Genomic DNA, 16300 nt, shown 5'->3' with positions numbered 1-16300 from the left:
AGAAGTATTTTCAATATTATATTTAATACTATGGTTAAACTTATAGAGCTGGATTTGAGTTGAACTAAATGTTGTTGTGTTTTTTTTAACCTTCAATTGGGATTTTGTAGGTCCCATTTGGGAAAAATATGTACTGGTACCCTTTTCAATTGGGAATGGGGCCATTCACCAGCCCCAAATTTTAGCAAGAAAAACACTGGATACAAATGATAAAAACATGCTAAAAAAGGCTTGATAATGGCCTGATACTTGCTATTCACTGCAATAAATTATTGTTAAAAACAAGATGTGTTTGTGAAACACAATATCCGCCTATATGACGTTTGACCTTGAAGAATGACATTGACCTTGACCCTTCACCACTCAAAACGTGCAGCTCCATGAGATACACATGCATGTCAAATATAAAATTGCTAGCTTCAATATTGCAGAAGTTACATTACATGAGCAATTTTGACCCATATATTTGACCTAAAAGGATGACCTTGACCTTGACCTTTCACCACTCCAAATGTGCAGCTCCATGAGATACACATGCATGCCAAATATCAAGTTGCTATCTTCAATATTGCAAAAGTATTAATAAAATAAGCGATTTGGGCCACATATATTTGACCTCTGACCTTAAAGGATGACCTTGACCTTTCACCACTCAAAATGTGCAGCTCAATAAGTTACACATGCATGCCAAATATCAAGTTGCTATCTTGAATATTGCAAACGTATTCATAAAATAAACGATTTGGGCCACATATATTTGACCTCTGACCTTGAAGGATGACCTTGACCTTTCACCACTCAAAATGTGCAGCTCCATGAGATACACATGCATGCCAAATATCAAGTTGCTATCTTCAATATTGCAAAAGTTATTGCAAAATGTTAAAGTTGGCGCAAACCAATCAACCAACCAACAGACCAACCAACCAACAGACCAACCAACAGACAGGGCAAAAACACTATAGTGGGGGGACATAAAAACAACTAATATCCAACACACAGTATCAAATATGGATTCCTTCTCAATGGGATTAGGACTTTAAACATTTGTCCATCTTTTTTAACTTCTTTCCTGTAGTTTCAAGGAAGTTGTCAAAAGCCAAAACATGTTACCAAAACATGACAGGCAACAAACATGACAGCAGACAATGACTGATCACAATAGCATATTTCTAAGAACTTTAACCTCAGTTGAGCAGGCAATCTTTGATTGGACTGCATCATGCCAACAAGGCAGTGGCTGTTGTTTATATCAATGTCATCTTACCTGACAAGAATTGGCTGTAATTCTTGACTTGACAACTATCCCAGACACAGTCACTTCCACCTAGGCAGGAGGGAGGTCAGTACATGTCCTGTCACTGACATGAGTTCCATTCACGCTGCGCACTAAACAACTATTCCAACTACAGTCACTTCCACCTAGGCAGGATAGAGGTCAGAACAAGTGCAGTGTCTGGCTTGAGTTCCATTCCTGCTGCGCACTAAACAACTACTCCAACCACAGTCACTTCCACCTTGGCAGGATAGAAGTCAGTACAAGTCCATTGTCTGGCTTGAGTTTCATTCCTGCTGCTCACTAAACAACTCCTCCAACCACAGTCACTTCCACCTAGGCAGGATAGAGGTCAGTACAAGTCCACTGTCTGGCTTGAGTTCCATTTCCGCTGCTCACTAAAAAACTACTCCAACCACAGTCACTTTCACCTAGGCAGGATAGAGGTCAGAACATGTCCAGTGTCTGGCTTGAGTTCAATATGTGCTGCTCATTAAACAACTACTCCAACCACAGTCACTTTAACCTAGGCAGGATAGAGGTCAGTACATGTCCTGTGTCTGGCTTGAGTTCCATTCCTACTGCTCACTAAACAACTACTCCAATCACAGTCACTTCCACCTAGGCAGGATAGAGGTCAGTACATGTCCCGTGTCTGGCTTGAGTTCCATTCCCGCTGCTCACTAAACAACTACTCCAACTACGGTCACTTTCACCTAGGCAGGATAAAGGTCAGTACATGTCCAGTGTATGGCTTGAGTTCCATTCCTGCTGCTCACTAAACAACTATTCCAACCAGTCACTTCCACCTAGGCAGGATAGAGGTCAGTACAAGTCCACTGTCTGGCTTGAGTTCCATTCCTGCTGCTCACTAAACAACTATTCCCACCACAGTCACTTCAACCTAGGCAGGATGAAGGTAAGTGCATTTTCATGTCTATTTTCATAATTCCGTTCCATTCCTTCCGCTCACAGAACGTGTTTTCCTGGCTGACCAATGAAAAGTCATCTGTAAATACAAAGGAAAACAAATATGACTGAACTAATTGCACGGTATTTGTGTAAGAATAATAATTAGTTAACATCAGTTTTGTTCAGTTTACCACCTATATGGGAAGCACTTGCCAAAAATTGTTCTATAAGATAAAAAGGGTTTAGGCAAAAAGATCATGCATGCGTTTATTTTAATGCCGACACTACTTCACAATCATGAACCATTGCATCAATAAACGTTCAAAATCTCATTGTTTTGTGTGTTTTTTTGCAAATTGTTTTATTACCTGAGTAAGTAAGAAAACTGAGCTGTATTGAAAGGATTAAAAGTAACATCAAATTAAATGCATCCATTTACAAGAGGGTAGTATAGATAACCATATAAGTCAACATAAATCGTGTGACCCTTACGGTTTTTAAGTTTCAACTTTAACAGTGTAATAAAAGCTCTAGAAAAAGCACAATTAGAGCAACTTTAAAAGGTCACCAAATCTTGCTGTATTACCGGTGAAGGTGGCATAATCGTGGTTTTTTCACCATTTTTGGAATGGGGCCGGGTCCCTTTCGATTAGGAAAAATCGCTGTGTTTTGACCAAAATAGGGAAAATAGTGTTGTTTTTGTTTTGCTAACAATGCTTCAAAATTGAGAATAAAGTGTTTTAAAGATTATATTAACTGATGTTTACCTAGTGTGTAATAGAGCTGGATGGGAGAGGAACTAAATCTTGAAATCTAAAATCCATTGGGAATGGGGCTGAAAACCGGCTCCGAATGTGAATGAAAAAAAAACACTGCATAAGACCTCGATCTTATAAAATAAACTGTGTTCTTTCAAAAATGCTTTACTTGCAGTTTTACATTGTTGGTTTCATCAATATTTGTTAATTATAAATAAATAAGCAGCCTGCACCATCATATGTTTGCATTATTTGAATTATTTTTACTGCAATACTGTATGTTTTTTTTTTTATTAAATCCCCCATAAATGGAACTAAACAGTGAAAATTATGAAAACAATATCACTTTCAATATGAAAAAATTGGAACAGTCCTTGTTATACTAAAAGCAAAGACAGAATATTACAAACATACATAAAGAATATGAAATGCAGAGTTTTTGTGTGTCAAAATCACCAAAATGATGTCCATTCTTATTTTAGCATCTTATTCCAAATTCGCATTAAACAGTGTTCAGGATCATTCCAATGAAGATTCCCGCATATCTTGCTGTTTAGGAGTACATATCCTTCTATTTATAGCATATCGTTTCTAGCCTTACCTAGTGCCACAGTAGTGATCAAAATTTTCTGAGAATTTCCAAACATCATCGGACTTGAAGCGATTTGTTTTAAGATTTGTTGTTAAAAGTAAATAATTAAATGCTGTGTCCTATGCAGTGATTGTGCCAGCCCAATTGGGAAAAATGTGCGCGAAAAACCCTGACATTAGGACAATTTGCGTTGTGAAGTCTTCACATTATGAAATTGGTGAATCAGTTTTTTGCTCCCAAACACTTTAAAATTGATAACTTAGTGTTCTCAAGTTGTCAATTTTAAATTTACTTAGATTGAAGCCATAGAGCGCTGCTTTCTGGTACTTTATAAAGAAGGAAAAAAAATCACTATGTTATGCTAGAGAGTTTTATTTTGTCATTTTACTTATTTGGGACTGACCGGCATGTTATCCATGGTCTAGTGATTTTTTTACAATTTAACATATGCGAGTATGTGTGAGTCCCAAACTGAAAGTACAAGTCCCAAGTATATTAAAATTTCTACCCATGAATTTAGCAACAAAAACAAAAACACGCACACAAAAAAGAAGCAGTAACCAGTGGTCCGTCTTATCAAAGATCGTACCAGAATGTTAACTTACGATTAAATTTTGTAATTAAAAAATATCAGTGATTATGATCTGTAAGTTTCAAATATAAAGAAGCTGACAGTTACTTTGGAAATGAATGAAAATGTTCAACAAAAGAAATCATAAATGTGACGGTTACATATTTATGGCGCTTCGAAAATGCATCGTAAGGTGAAAATGTCGTACGATGTTTGATAAAACGGGTCCCAGGTCTTTAATTTGCTGAAACAATGCTTATGTCAAGTAACTTTTGGATGCTGTGTTTTTTACAATTCAAATTCTTCAATTCATAAAGTATCCTGCTGTTTAGAATCTGTTCAAGATTTGCAGTACCAAATCTTGGATTTATCGTCAAAGGCCAGCCAGCTAAATAATTTCTCCCACTTAAATAATTTCTCCCACTCTTTTTATTATGTCTAGCTTTTTTTTGACGAATGTCATTGTTGGAGTTTTCAATGTTAACTGTGGTTGTTGATATAGATGTGCTAGAACTTGCATCGCTTATAACAAAGAACACACTCTGCTGGCCTTCGCTGTTGTGTTTCCGCTTAGGACCCATTTTCGCAGACAAATTTTCGCTGACTGAACAATGTGTTTTTTCAGATGTAAATATTTACTCCAACACCACTTACCCCTGAACAGTTTAATAACGATGAATTTAATTGGTCCAAATAAATTAATTATCCGATTAATGCAATTGGTGTAGTATTTGACGGAACACCGTGTTTACATACATTAAACCCCGTACGAAAAGTGCAATAATAAAAAATGCGATTTCAGACGGACTCTCTAATTTTAAAAAAGCGTGCTTCCTGCGGATGCACATATTCTTAAACTTTGCGTCTACGGCAATTGTTTTGCGTCTAGGACGCAGAGGTAAAACAATAACTGCATGGTAACCATGAACAATTAAATTCACAATTGCTATGCATATAAAATAGCTTGATGTCAAAATGTAAAATTATAATATACGTGTCTGAATAACAGTCACTTAAATTATTCCAAAGTAGTAAAAGTTAATGTATTTGGCTTTGATTGGGAAACGATCCTCATGAGACATACTCCCTTTTACTGGTTGGTGTCTTTTATATGGGGCAGAAAATTAGAAACAATCTTTATGAAATGGATTATGATGTCCCAATGGGGAGTCTAGCTAAAGCTTATTTTTGCAACTAAGTGAGTTACCTATACATATTGCAAAAACTGCGCAAAATACAATATATTCTCAATACCTGTTCCTAATTAAGCAAATTTCTAAACATATGCACCGAGTAAAAAAATTGCACAATTAATATTTCCAACAACAAACAGCAGTAACAATAGCCGGTCATGGTATTTAAGTGTCATATTTATGTCGGCATAAAAAACAGCAACAAATGAGACAAACATACATGTACATGTAAGTATCATAGAGTGTTAGAGGAAAACAAAAGAACTTGTTGCAAGCATTTGCTTTTCAAGAGGCATATAAAGAACAAGCATGAACTGCTCTCAAATAGAACTTGAATCAATACATTGCAAAACAATTAATAATGGTGATAACATGCATATTGGATTGGATCTAGTTTTTTCTGCAGATTTCATTCAAGAAAGTGTTTGCTTTTAATTTTATTTATTGTTTTACACTGTTTTTGATTTATAACTAAATATTGCAAACAACGCATAAAACATAACATATTGAACAATGTTCATAAATAGTTCAAGTCAAGTTTTGCATTCATTTATTTTTGTTTAAAACAATAATGCTCTTTTGACATTATGGCAGTAAATAATTTAAAAGAATACATTAACGTTAATTTGTCCTTTATTTATCCAATGTTGTTCCACTATTTGTTTTTTGACAGTAAATAAAATGCATGAATAAATAATAAAAAGCTCAAAATTGATATGCATTTTCTGTAAAATGATTTTTGTTAGGTTAAATACATATAAAACTGTATCTTAAATCCTGAATAAATAAACATAACCATAAATTAAACAAACTTAAATGTCTGAATCATACCCCCTTGAAGTGTTCTGTGTGCTAGTGTAGTTTAAGTTCTTTTAGTCTGGCCTGATATGCAGATCCCTTAAGTAACAGTTTGGAACAAGTTTTGTCGCCCTCATTTGAACCTGTTCAATTCAACCCCCCCCCCCCCTTTTCTTTCCTATAATAAATAGGCTATATGAAATAATTTTACTGGCGGTCATTTACAAACCATTTCAGCTCTGGGAGTCTAAATGGTACAGTCGATTGGTGTATAGCGGATTTAAGTGAGTTACGGATAGGTATAAAGTGTTTTGCAAAATACATTTATTCATGTTAAAATCTATATTTTTCTATTAATTGAATGCACTGTTTTTGCGACGAAATGAAAAATGCAGATGTAAGCTTTCTTGAATTTTGCAGATTTTGTTTGGTAAACATAATGTTCATTGATGTAATATTTTTGTGTAATGGGTCGGTTACAAAAGTAAGAATGCTCAGAAACCAAATTGATGCGTACTATATAAAATAAGCATGAAAGTTGCAGCTCGTGATTTAGTGAATAACGGACATGTGGTGACCCATATTCAGGAATGTGAGGTTGTCTCAAACTACATATAAATTAACTCAAGTCCAATATGTAATAACAACTGAAACTTCCCAAGCTAAACTAACACAAGCAGATAATTATATTAAAATCCATATAATTTAGGTGAAGTTGCTTTTGTATGGTTTGTTCTCAATTATAATGAGTAACTTCATAGACTTATTTTAATTTTCTCTAAAATATGTTGTCAAGAGATGCAAGTTTGAATTAGATAGTGTATTTTGTTTTAAGAATTACATTATTTTCCCACATATCTACAGTGCAACTCCAATACATCGCGATTTGATTCGATATATCGCAATGTCCAATATATCGCGATTCCGCTATGGCTTCCAAAAATCCAAAGAGCATGGTCACTAAATGACATGTTTTAATCTGAAAATTTGCTAACTAAAGCAAAAACTGGTTCGAGCTAGTATTGTAACCGTTTTCTCCCCACGGTCATTTAGCGCATGGCCCAAAACAACATAGATAAGTTTGGGCAATTTCTCAGCGGTAATTTTGCTGCCACCAGTCCACATTGTTTATTGTGAACAATGATTTAATCAAAACTGAGTTGAATATCTTCTTCTAAACTTTATTTCACAATCAGTCTAAAAACTTTTATTCAAGAAATACACTAAGAAATGACACTAAGAAATACACGAGTATAAACAGATATAACACGTATATAAGACTACAATTTTAACGCACAAGTTTTCAACAACATATATTTAAAGCATCCATCTGTTTCCCCGTCCTCCCTCCCTTCCACAAGTTTCCTGGGCCTTTTATAGTCCCCTTCATAAAATAGCTGAGACAGCAGGGTAAGGTTACATCACTGCCGGTACAACAGTAGTGACTGCAGAGATAAAACTATCCATGTAAATTCGACGCCATTACTGGCAAACAGTCATATTTAATTGCCGCAGTCATGGTTTAATTGCCGGAAGATATGAGTCATTATTTTAGAGGTATGTGAGTCACCACTCACAGGAGAGATGCCCGGGTGTACATTGTCCAGGGTAATCATGGAATTTAGGCTGGAAATCCATGGTAGAAAATGGAATTACATGGAAATCCCTGGAATTTGAAACAGTTTCCAGGGTTTTCCAGGGTTTTGTTCTTGAAATGTTCATGAAATGTGGACTTTTTTCCCAGCATTTTCCAGCTTTGGATGGAAGGGCATGGAAAAGGAATGGAAAACGCTGGCTTAAGGCTGGATAACAATCGACAATATTTCCAAATAACATGGAAAATGGAACATAGAATTTTTTAAGCATGGAAAATACTTAAACATTTTCAGCTGACCCTGGAAAAAAACTTAGACTTTTTAAGAGGAGAAAAAAACTTATACAAATGCAACACATTTTATTCAAAGTTAATCACAGTTTAACAATTTACACAACATATGAATAAAACATAAAACAATTTGCGAAGTTTAATTACATTAAAATATTATATATAATACACGGAAAGCAATATAGAAAAAAAATCACTAAAAATATTGCAGCTAAGTTCTTTCTTATATTCTAAAAAATACTTTGAAATACATGTAAAGTTTTATTATCAACTAAAATTTTCTAAAAATCAAATCACACAATTGCAATATTAGACTTAATCTTACTGTGTACCAAATGTCATTTTATTAGGCTGTTAAAATTTGAGACTAAGTCTCAGTTTCCGACTCTAAATACAGACACTAGCTTTTTTCCACACAGTAAAATTCTGATTCCAAGGGCAGGACAATTTCTTCCTCGTCAGAGAAGTGCTCGTCCAAGACGCTGCGGAACTTTTCAACTGCACCCTCTAACTCGGTTCCTGTTAGCTTGGCAATGACGCTTATTGACGTAAAATGTTCAAGCATAAACTTCTTGTTTCCCTGAAATATACGAATTTAATGTTCAGTGGTTGAAGCAATCTGGCTCGAGTTCAATTGCTTTATGAACTTTGGATGGACATCTCTTTTTGTCTCTTAAATTATTTTGACCACACTTACCTCAGTTTTGATTAACATTATATAACCGTGATAACTTTTAACCGGAATTAATTGATGGATTTTAGAAACTATCTTGTAAATATGATGAATAGTACCAAGTAGCTCTGAACAAGCTTTTTTTGTGTGCACATTTTGACATACATACCTAGTTCTCTGTGAACACAGTGATGGACCATTGAATAAATATCATATGCAGTTAAACAAACCAGTCGCAAGTGCACATTTTAGTAGATAATCAAGCGCTAATCAACAATGATTTGTTATATTTGTTTCTATAAGTTCCTACCGAACATTGGCTGAAACGGAATTTTCAGAATACCCGTGTTTCTATTTTTAGGCCCATGTGTGTGTAATATTAAAAATAATCGCCTGATATGGGTATTTTACGTTCTAACTTAACTAATGGCGTTTTAAAATAATTCATGAATGGCAATACATGATTTTAAAATGGGAAACCAGTACAGTGTGTGAGCATATCATATAGATACATAAACAAGAGGGCAAAGATGGCCCTAGATCGCTCACCTGTGTAATGGGACATGGTCAGTTTGGAACCCACGGGTAAGATTTGAACAATCTTTGTAGAGGACCACAATCTTATATCACATACCAAATATAAATACTTTTTATAAACATTTCACCCCGAACCACCAGGCATGGTGTATTGTGTGTCCTCTAACCATACCAAACCTAATATTTTGTGCCAACCCTTAACTTTTTTTTGGCTTTCTAGGTTGAGTTTTCCATCATGTTTGCTAAATTCACTAAAATAACTATTAAGTTTGCAGTCAATTTTGCTACATTCGATCATAATCGCTGATGAACCATAACTTAATTAACTTTTACCTTAAGAGAGAGTGTTAAATACTGATTTAGACGATTTCTGCATGTCATTGCATATTCTTATGGAAAGAGGAATCGTTAAAAAAAGTTCAACAACAAAATACAAGTTTAGCCGACCTATTAACCCTACTTTTTTAGCCGATATTAGTGGAAACAAATGACATTTTTTACATAGTTCTGCAAATTAGCCTTTGACTTTATTTTTACCCCACATGACCCATTGTTACCTTCATGTATGCAAAACCATCCAAAAACGTGTGTTCCATGAATCGCAGGAGGGGCGATGATTCCATGGTCTTCTGCCATTGGCCGGAAGACTTTCTTGGTGTGTCGTCATAGTATTTGTCCGAAATTGCCTCCATTTTAGTCATCCATGGCGCACTCGTGTACGATTTTTTGTTGTAGATTAACACTGAGAACAATAACGAATATCATCAGTACATTTAAATTGCATTAATAAGCCTTTAAGAAAAAGCTTTAAAATTACTTGCCATTGCCAACCCATGTTTTATTTTATTTTTTTTTTGTGGGGGGGGGGAGGGGGAGTTGTAAAAAAATTGCATGATCAAGTTTTCCTATTTGAAAAGGTTCGTCTATGACACACAAGAAAATTTAATTTCTTTAAGACCTATTATAAGCAGGTGTCTTGCAAATAAAGATATTACATTAACCAAAACGACATTAATGACTGAAATGAAAGAAACATTTATTTAACCCTCTCATTTACAAAGGTTGCCGTGCGTAGTGAGTATGGTATCCGTCTTGTGACCCGGATGTCTCGGGCTCTATCCCCACTGTGGGAGTGTTCTTTAGATCTCCCCAAAGACACCAAGTACTTGTTCTACTCAGCAAACGGTTCTACCTAGCCAGTTAAGGCGGGAAGTGGTGTCCCAGATGAGCCTGTGCAGTCTGCACATGCATTAAACCCCAGTTTCCCAGACCGAGGCTCATTTTCAACTTGTTTTCATTTTACTTGATTGGTAAGACACAAACCTATAAAAGGTCATGAATCGACATATACTAATGCAAGTGTCTTGGTGTCTTTGATCATCGTTTTAATAAATGGTGATGTGAATGGTTGACGTCTGACAAGAGAAAATAAGAGGGCCATCAGGCCCTAAGGCGCTCACCTGACAGCAAAAGGAGCTAGACTATTCTGAAAAAAAACGCAAGCTGATTCATGAAGATTGGACCAAAAAAGTTACTTTTAACATTTTTTTTATATTTGACCTAGTGACCTAGTTTTTGAGCTCATATGACCCAGTTTTAATCTCTGCCAAGATTTCATTGGGACAAATGTTCTGACCAAATTTAATGAAGATTTGCCAATAAATGTGGCTATTATATAGCGTCAACAAGTTTTCACTAAAGCAATATAAGGACGACTGCCCCCCCCCGGCAGCCATGTTTTTCAACGAATCATAGCCATTTTTTTCAAACTCAGCCGAGCTATTGTTAGAACAAATGTTCTTATCAAGTTTCATTAAGATTGGATAATAATTGTGACTTCTAGAGTGTTAACAAGGTTTTACTACATAACCATATAAGAAAAAATGCCAAGCCCCCTTGCGGCCATGTGTTTTAACGGATCTCAACCATTTTCGAACTCAGCCCAGATATCATTAGTACAAACATTCTGACCAAGTTTCATGAGCATTGGACCAAAAATGTGATTTCTAGAGTGTTAACAAGGTTTTACTATAGGCATATAAGGAAAACTGCCACGCCCCTGGCGGCCATGTTTTTGAACAGACCAGAACCATTTAAAAAAAACTCATCCGAGATATCGTTAGAACAAATGTTCTGACTAAGTTTCATGAAGATTGGACAATAAATGTGACTTCTAGAGTGTTAACAAGGTTTTACTATACACTAAAGCCATATTAGGAAAACTGCCACGCCCCCTAGCGACCATGTTTTTCATTCTACTGGAACTTTTTTCGAGCTCGTCCAAGATATTATTGGGACACATGTTCTGACTAAAATTCATGAAGATTGGACAATCAATGTGACTTCTAGAGTGTTAACAAGGTTTTACTATAGCCATATAAGGAAAACTGCCACGCCCCCTGGCAGCCATGTTTTTCAACCAACCGAAACCATTTTCGAACTCGTTCAAGATATCATTAGATCAAATGTTCTGACTAAGTTTCATGAAGATTGGACTAAAAATGTTACTTCGAGAGTGTTAACAAGGTTTTACTACTTTAGCCATATAAGGAAAACTGCCACGCCCCCTGGCAGCCATGTTTTTCAACCAACCAGAACCATTTTCGAACTCGTCCAAGATATTATTGAGACACATGTTCTGACCAAGTGCCATGAGGATTAAACGATAAATGTGACCTCTAGAGTGTTAACAAGGTAAATGTTGACGCCGCACGACGGACAAAAGGCGATCACAATAGCTCACCATGAGCACGTTGTGCTCAGGTGAGCTAAAAAAGAAAACTTGAAGCAGTTGCCGGAAAGCATAGCTTCTATATTAGCACAAATGTAGAAAGCAGGATATAAATATTTTAAAATAAATAAATAATTCTCATGTTTTAATGAACAAATTTCAAACTGTTAATGAATGTGTTAACACAATAGATCATTCATTTTATATACTTCCTTTTAAAAAAAAATCCTACCAACGGACCCATGGCCAGCAACCCTGTGTAGGTTAAGGTAAACTAAGAACTGTTTAGGGTGGACCTAAATGTACAATCCGAATCATACATAGAAACGCGAACAAGCAAATTTAAAATCTGTAATTAGTATTTTTTAGAGCAAGAAATCCCTTATATATGACCCGCATCCTGCAAAAATGGGTCTTATGTCATATGCGCAGTCTGGTCACGAGCTTCCCTTTCCGCTATTAAGTCACGCAAGATTGAATGGTCTCATAAGACGACAAGGTAGCTCCTGTGCAGGCTGGTCTGTAGCTCCGCTGGCAGCATATGACATAAGACCCATTTTCGCACGACGCAGCTCATATATCACTAAGATTCTGTGCTCAGTGTAATGTGTACCAGCGGCGGCTCTTTCAACGTGTGCGTATTTTCTAATACGATTTTTAGGAGCATACTTATTCGTCCCCGAGGCACCAAGACTCTAGTCATCTCCTGCAATGCAGCCTCTGTTGCAAACCAGTGGAAGCTCTGGGCACACACTATGTTCTGTGTAATTATAATAGGGATAACATAATTACAAACACGAATCATACATTACGAGATTTTAATTGTGAGACTATTGTTTCATAATGCAGAAATATTAAGTAGATATATTTTGGTTTGAACAGTATTTATTAAGATAATTTGAACATGACTTTCATACAATAATGTATAAGAAAACAAGTTACTTAAACGTATATAAATTCTTCTCCATAGATGCTCATAGTATGTTTAGGAATTTAGCACATGTTACCAGTTAAGGCAATTACCAGGTTTTCTTAATACTTGCAGATATATGTGCAGACCATCGGGCGTCGTTAGACAAAATAAAGCCTATGTTGTTCGACTGTCGTTACTGGTACATTATCAAAATAGAGTGCTGGATGTATTGGTTTGTTTCGTTTCCGGGAGAATACCATTGATTTGGTTTAAGCGGGATTAGTGAGACAATCCAGGACATAGCCCAAGTATGAATGGACTCGAGATCATGGTTAATGACTATGTGCGGCTAATGAGGGCGTTTCAAAAATAATATACAGAGTTGTATCGTCAGTAAATAACCTTATTTCTGAGTTAATATTGTCAATATGTTATTTATGTACACAAGAAAGAGCAGCAGTCCGAGAATCGAACCTTGTGGAACACCTGCGGAGATGGTGGACCATGAAGAAGCAGAGTTAGCATAAAGGACACGTTGTTTGCTTTGTGAGACATAGGATTTGAACCAATTGAGAAGCTGATATTGAATACCCAATGATGATAGCTTTAATAGTAGTCCACGGTGCCATACTCTGCCAAATGCCTTTGAAATATCGCGAAAGACTGCTCTTTCTTCCTTGCCGGTGTCCATTGCTTTGCAGATATCATTGTAAATACAATGTTCCATAAGTTTGCCAACGCAGCTTAGAAGAGATATTGGTCTATATTTTGCTGGATCGGAGGGAACGAGTTTTTTTATAGAATGATGGGACGTTTGCCAGCTTCCAGGATGGTGGAAAAATTGATGCGTTATGACATGTCAGATAAGCGCAGACAGTTGCGGCGACTATAATGGTTTTATTGCGGTCAATGCTTGCCTCCATGCCTGAGACTTTGGATTCTAGCTGATTAACATGTTTGCGTAATGTTTGATTTTCGGATTTCAGTGCAGCTATTTCTGTATTGAGTCCACCGAGAAAGCAAACACTATGCTGGATACTATGTCTGAGATTTGTGATCCGAAGGACTGCTTCAGTACATCGCTAATACGAGTAATGTCTTCATTATTGAGATTGATAATGTATGGTTGGTCAGACATGTTAAGTTGTTCTTCGTCCGCTATAGATTCCAGGGAAAATGTTTGGGCCTTCTTTAGATCAGCTTGATTAAGCGGAGAAGAAGCGTCGCACTTTTTCGACTCTAATGGACCACGAATTTTGTGGTTACTCATGTTTTTGCTGGACTAACTATGCGTTCTAATCCTTAATAATTTGCCACAGTATGCTTCAAAACCGGATCAATGTGACAGGTTAATCGTGATACTTCCACTGGAAATGCGTGATAAATGTATTATGTATCTCTAGTGATGCCTAGTACGATTATAGTTTTTTATGAAAAATGTTTAATAAGAAAATGTTTTGACAATTTTGCACTTTTTCATTAACAATTATACATACTATTCAGCTGCTAAAAGTGTCAAGTCAAATCAAATTCCAATTAGCACACTTAAACACGACAAAAATCACATTTTTCGAATAGCTCACTTCAAAACACCGCTAGCCAGTAGCCATAACCGGAAGACGACATGTATAGATATCTTTTAAATATTATTTTGAACAACACATATTTCACAAATAAAATATTGAACTTTAAGATTAACAAAACAAGGTTAATTGACTACAAAAAGAGGGCTCTAGATAGCTCACCTGAGACCTATAGGTACAGAACTGTTTTGAGCAGCTTTTGTGATGTTTCCGTAACAATTTGAGAACGCGGCCGATGTTCTGAGCAAGTTTCATGATGACTGGGGAAAGATTGTGATTTCTAGAATGTTCACAAGGTTTCACTTAAGACATAGAAGGAAAACTCCCCCTATTGATCATATTTTCAACGGACCAGAACCATTTTTGAACACTAATGGAATATTATTAAAACAAATGTGCTTAGTATGTTTCATGAAGATTGACTTCTAAAATGCTTACAAGATTTAACTAGTCATACAAAGAAAACTGCCCCACCCTTGGCGGCAACAGCTGCGATATTAAAAACAAAAAATTCTGGACATAAGTCATGATGATAAGGTAAAAAAAATAAATTCCTAGAGTGTCCACATGCCATGGTAGATAAAATTCCCCCTTGGCAACCATTTTGTTTTACAAACCATGATTATTTTTTAACTCGGCTGAGATATTGTTCTGAGCAAGTTCCATGATAAATTGGGAAAAAAGTGACTTCTACAATATTCACAATAATGTTAACCTGCCCGTTCCCCTTGTGGCCATGTTTTTCTCAGCTTATTTTGTGAAATGTGCTGAAATCTGATATCAATCATTAAAGCAAATGCTCTGAGCAAGTTTCATTAAGATTGGGTCAACAATGTGACGTCTAGAGTGTTATAAGGTTCACTACAGCCATATAAGGAAAACTACCTTGTCCCCTGACGGCCATGTTTTGCAATAGACCGAAACCACTTTCAAACCAGCCGAGATAGCATTAGAACAAAATTCTATCTCTTTAATTTGACACAGTAACCTACTTTTTGACCCTACATGGCCAAGTTTCAAACTTGACCGAGATACCATTGGGACAAATGTTCTGACCAAGTTTCATGAAGATTGGGCAATAAATGTGACCTCAATAGTGTTCACAAGGTAACTGCTGACGACGCGCGATGCCCAATGGATGACGCACGATGGACAACGAACGATGGGCAAAAGGCTATCAACAATACATGTACCATGAGCATGTTGTGCTCAGATGAGATCAAAAGGTAAAATATATATTACATTCTAAAGATACCGCGTGACAGGATTGTGTTGGTAAATGCACACATTATGGATTACTGGCAAAAAAATGCACGTAATATTGCCAATAATAATATAAAAACACACATTCTAATCGAGCGAAAAGTGCTTTTAAGCCTAACCGTACCAGTGAATCACAATTACCTCCACTGAGCTGTCAGGCAGCTGTATCTGGGTGGCTTCGCACACGGCAGTGTTCACATTCGGACTGTTTTCTCGTAGAACGGACAGAAAACCTACCGACTAGATAACTCACCTCCTGCATAATGTCATCAACTGGTTGTTTTATATGCCATTGGCTTATGATAATATTTACGGCAACTACCAAATGAGGACAAGCTCATTACTGCACAGACGAATAAGGGGGTAGTATCTAGTGCTTATAAAGTACATGAACATGTATTATATTTTCAAAAATAACATTATCCTTAAAAGAGTAGTTATGCAATGGTTGTTTAAGCATTTGGGTCCCATTTTTTTAGAAGCACACTAAAATGATTATTTGTATAATTATAGAAGTTGTCACTGGGATACTTTCCTTTTTGCTGGCATGGGAAAATAAGTAGAAGTACTAAAATTGTTATGAAAGAAATGTACAAAATGTACAGCTGTTCACAA

General features: G+C 36.1%; 1 protein-coding gene across 1 annotated transcript; it reads right to left on the bottom strand.

The window, feature by feature from the left end:
* Nucleotides 1-8161: 8161 nt before the first annotated feature.
* LOC127867369 (uncharacterized) lies at nucleotides 8162-15920 on the bottom strand. Its single transcript, XM_052408470.1, has 4 exons — nucleotides 15827-15920; nucleotides 12596-12686; nucleotides 9753-9937; nucleotides 8162-8565 (listed from the first exon to the last, which is right to left on the bottom strand). Exons 2-4 carry the CDS (start codon nucleotides 12627-12629, stop codon nucleotides 8386-8388), a joined length of 399 nt encoding a protein of 132 aa, XP_052264430.1. The 5' UTR covers nucleotides 12630-12686; nucleotides 15827-15920; the 3' UTR covers nucleotides 8162-8385.
* Nucleotides 15921-16300: the final 380 nt, after the last annotated feature.

Source organism: Dreissena polymorpha, chromosome 1, assembly GCF_020536995.1.
Source record: "Dreissena polymorpha isolate Duluth1 chromosome 1, UMN_Dpol_1.0, whole genome shotgun sequence".
NCBI classification, from domain to species: Eukaryota; Metazoa; Mollusca; class Bivalvia; order Myida; family Dreissenidae; genus Dreissena; species Dreissena polymorpha.
The sequence above is the reverse complement of the archived record's forward strand: the minus strand, read 5'-3'. Positions and strand labels throughout refer to the sequence as shown.

Bases quoted from the DNA above. Each gene is read 5' to 3' on its own strand.
- LOC127867369 (XM_052408470.1), bottom strand. From the start codon at position 12,629: ATGACTAGAGTCTTGGTGCCTCGGGGACGAATAA. The intron at 9,938-12,595 runs GTATGCTCCTAA...TATTGTTCTCAG, and splicing joins GGTGCCTCGGGGACGAATAA to TGTTAATCTACAACAAAAAA. The intron at 8,566-9,752 runs GTAACAATGGGT...CGTATATTTCAG, and splicing joins ATGGTTTTGCATACATGAAG to GGAAACAAGAAGTTTATGCT.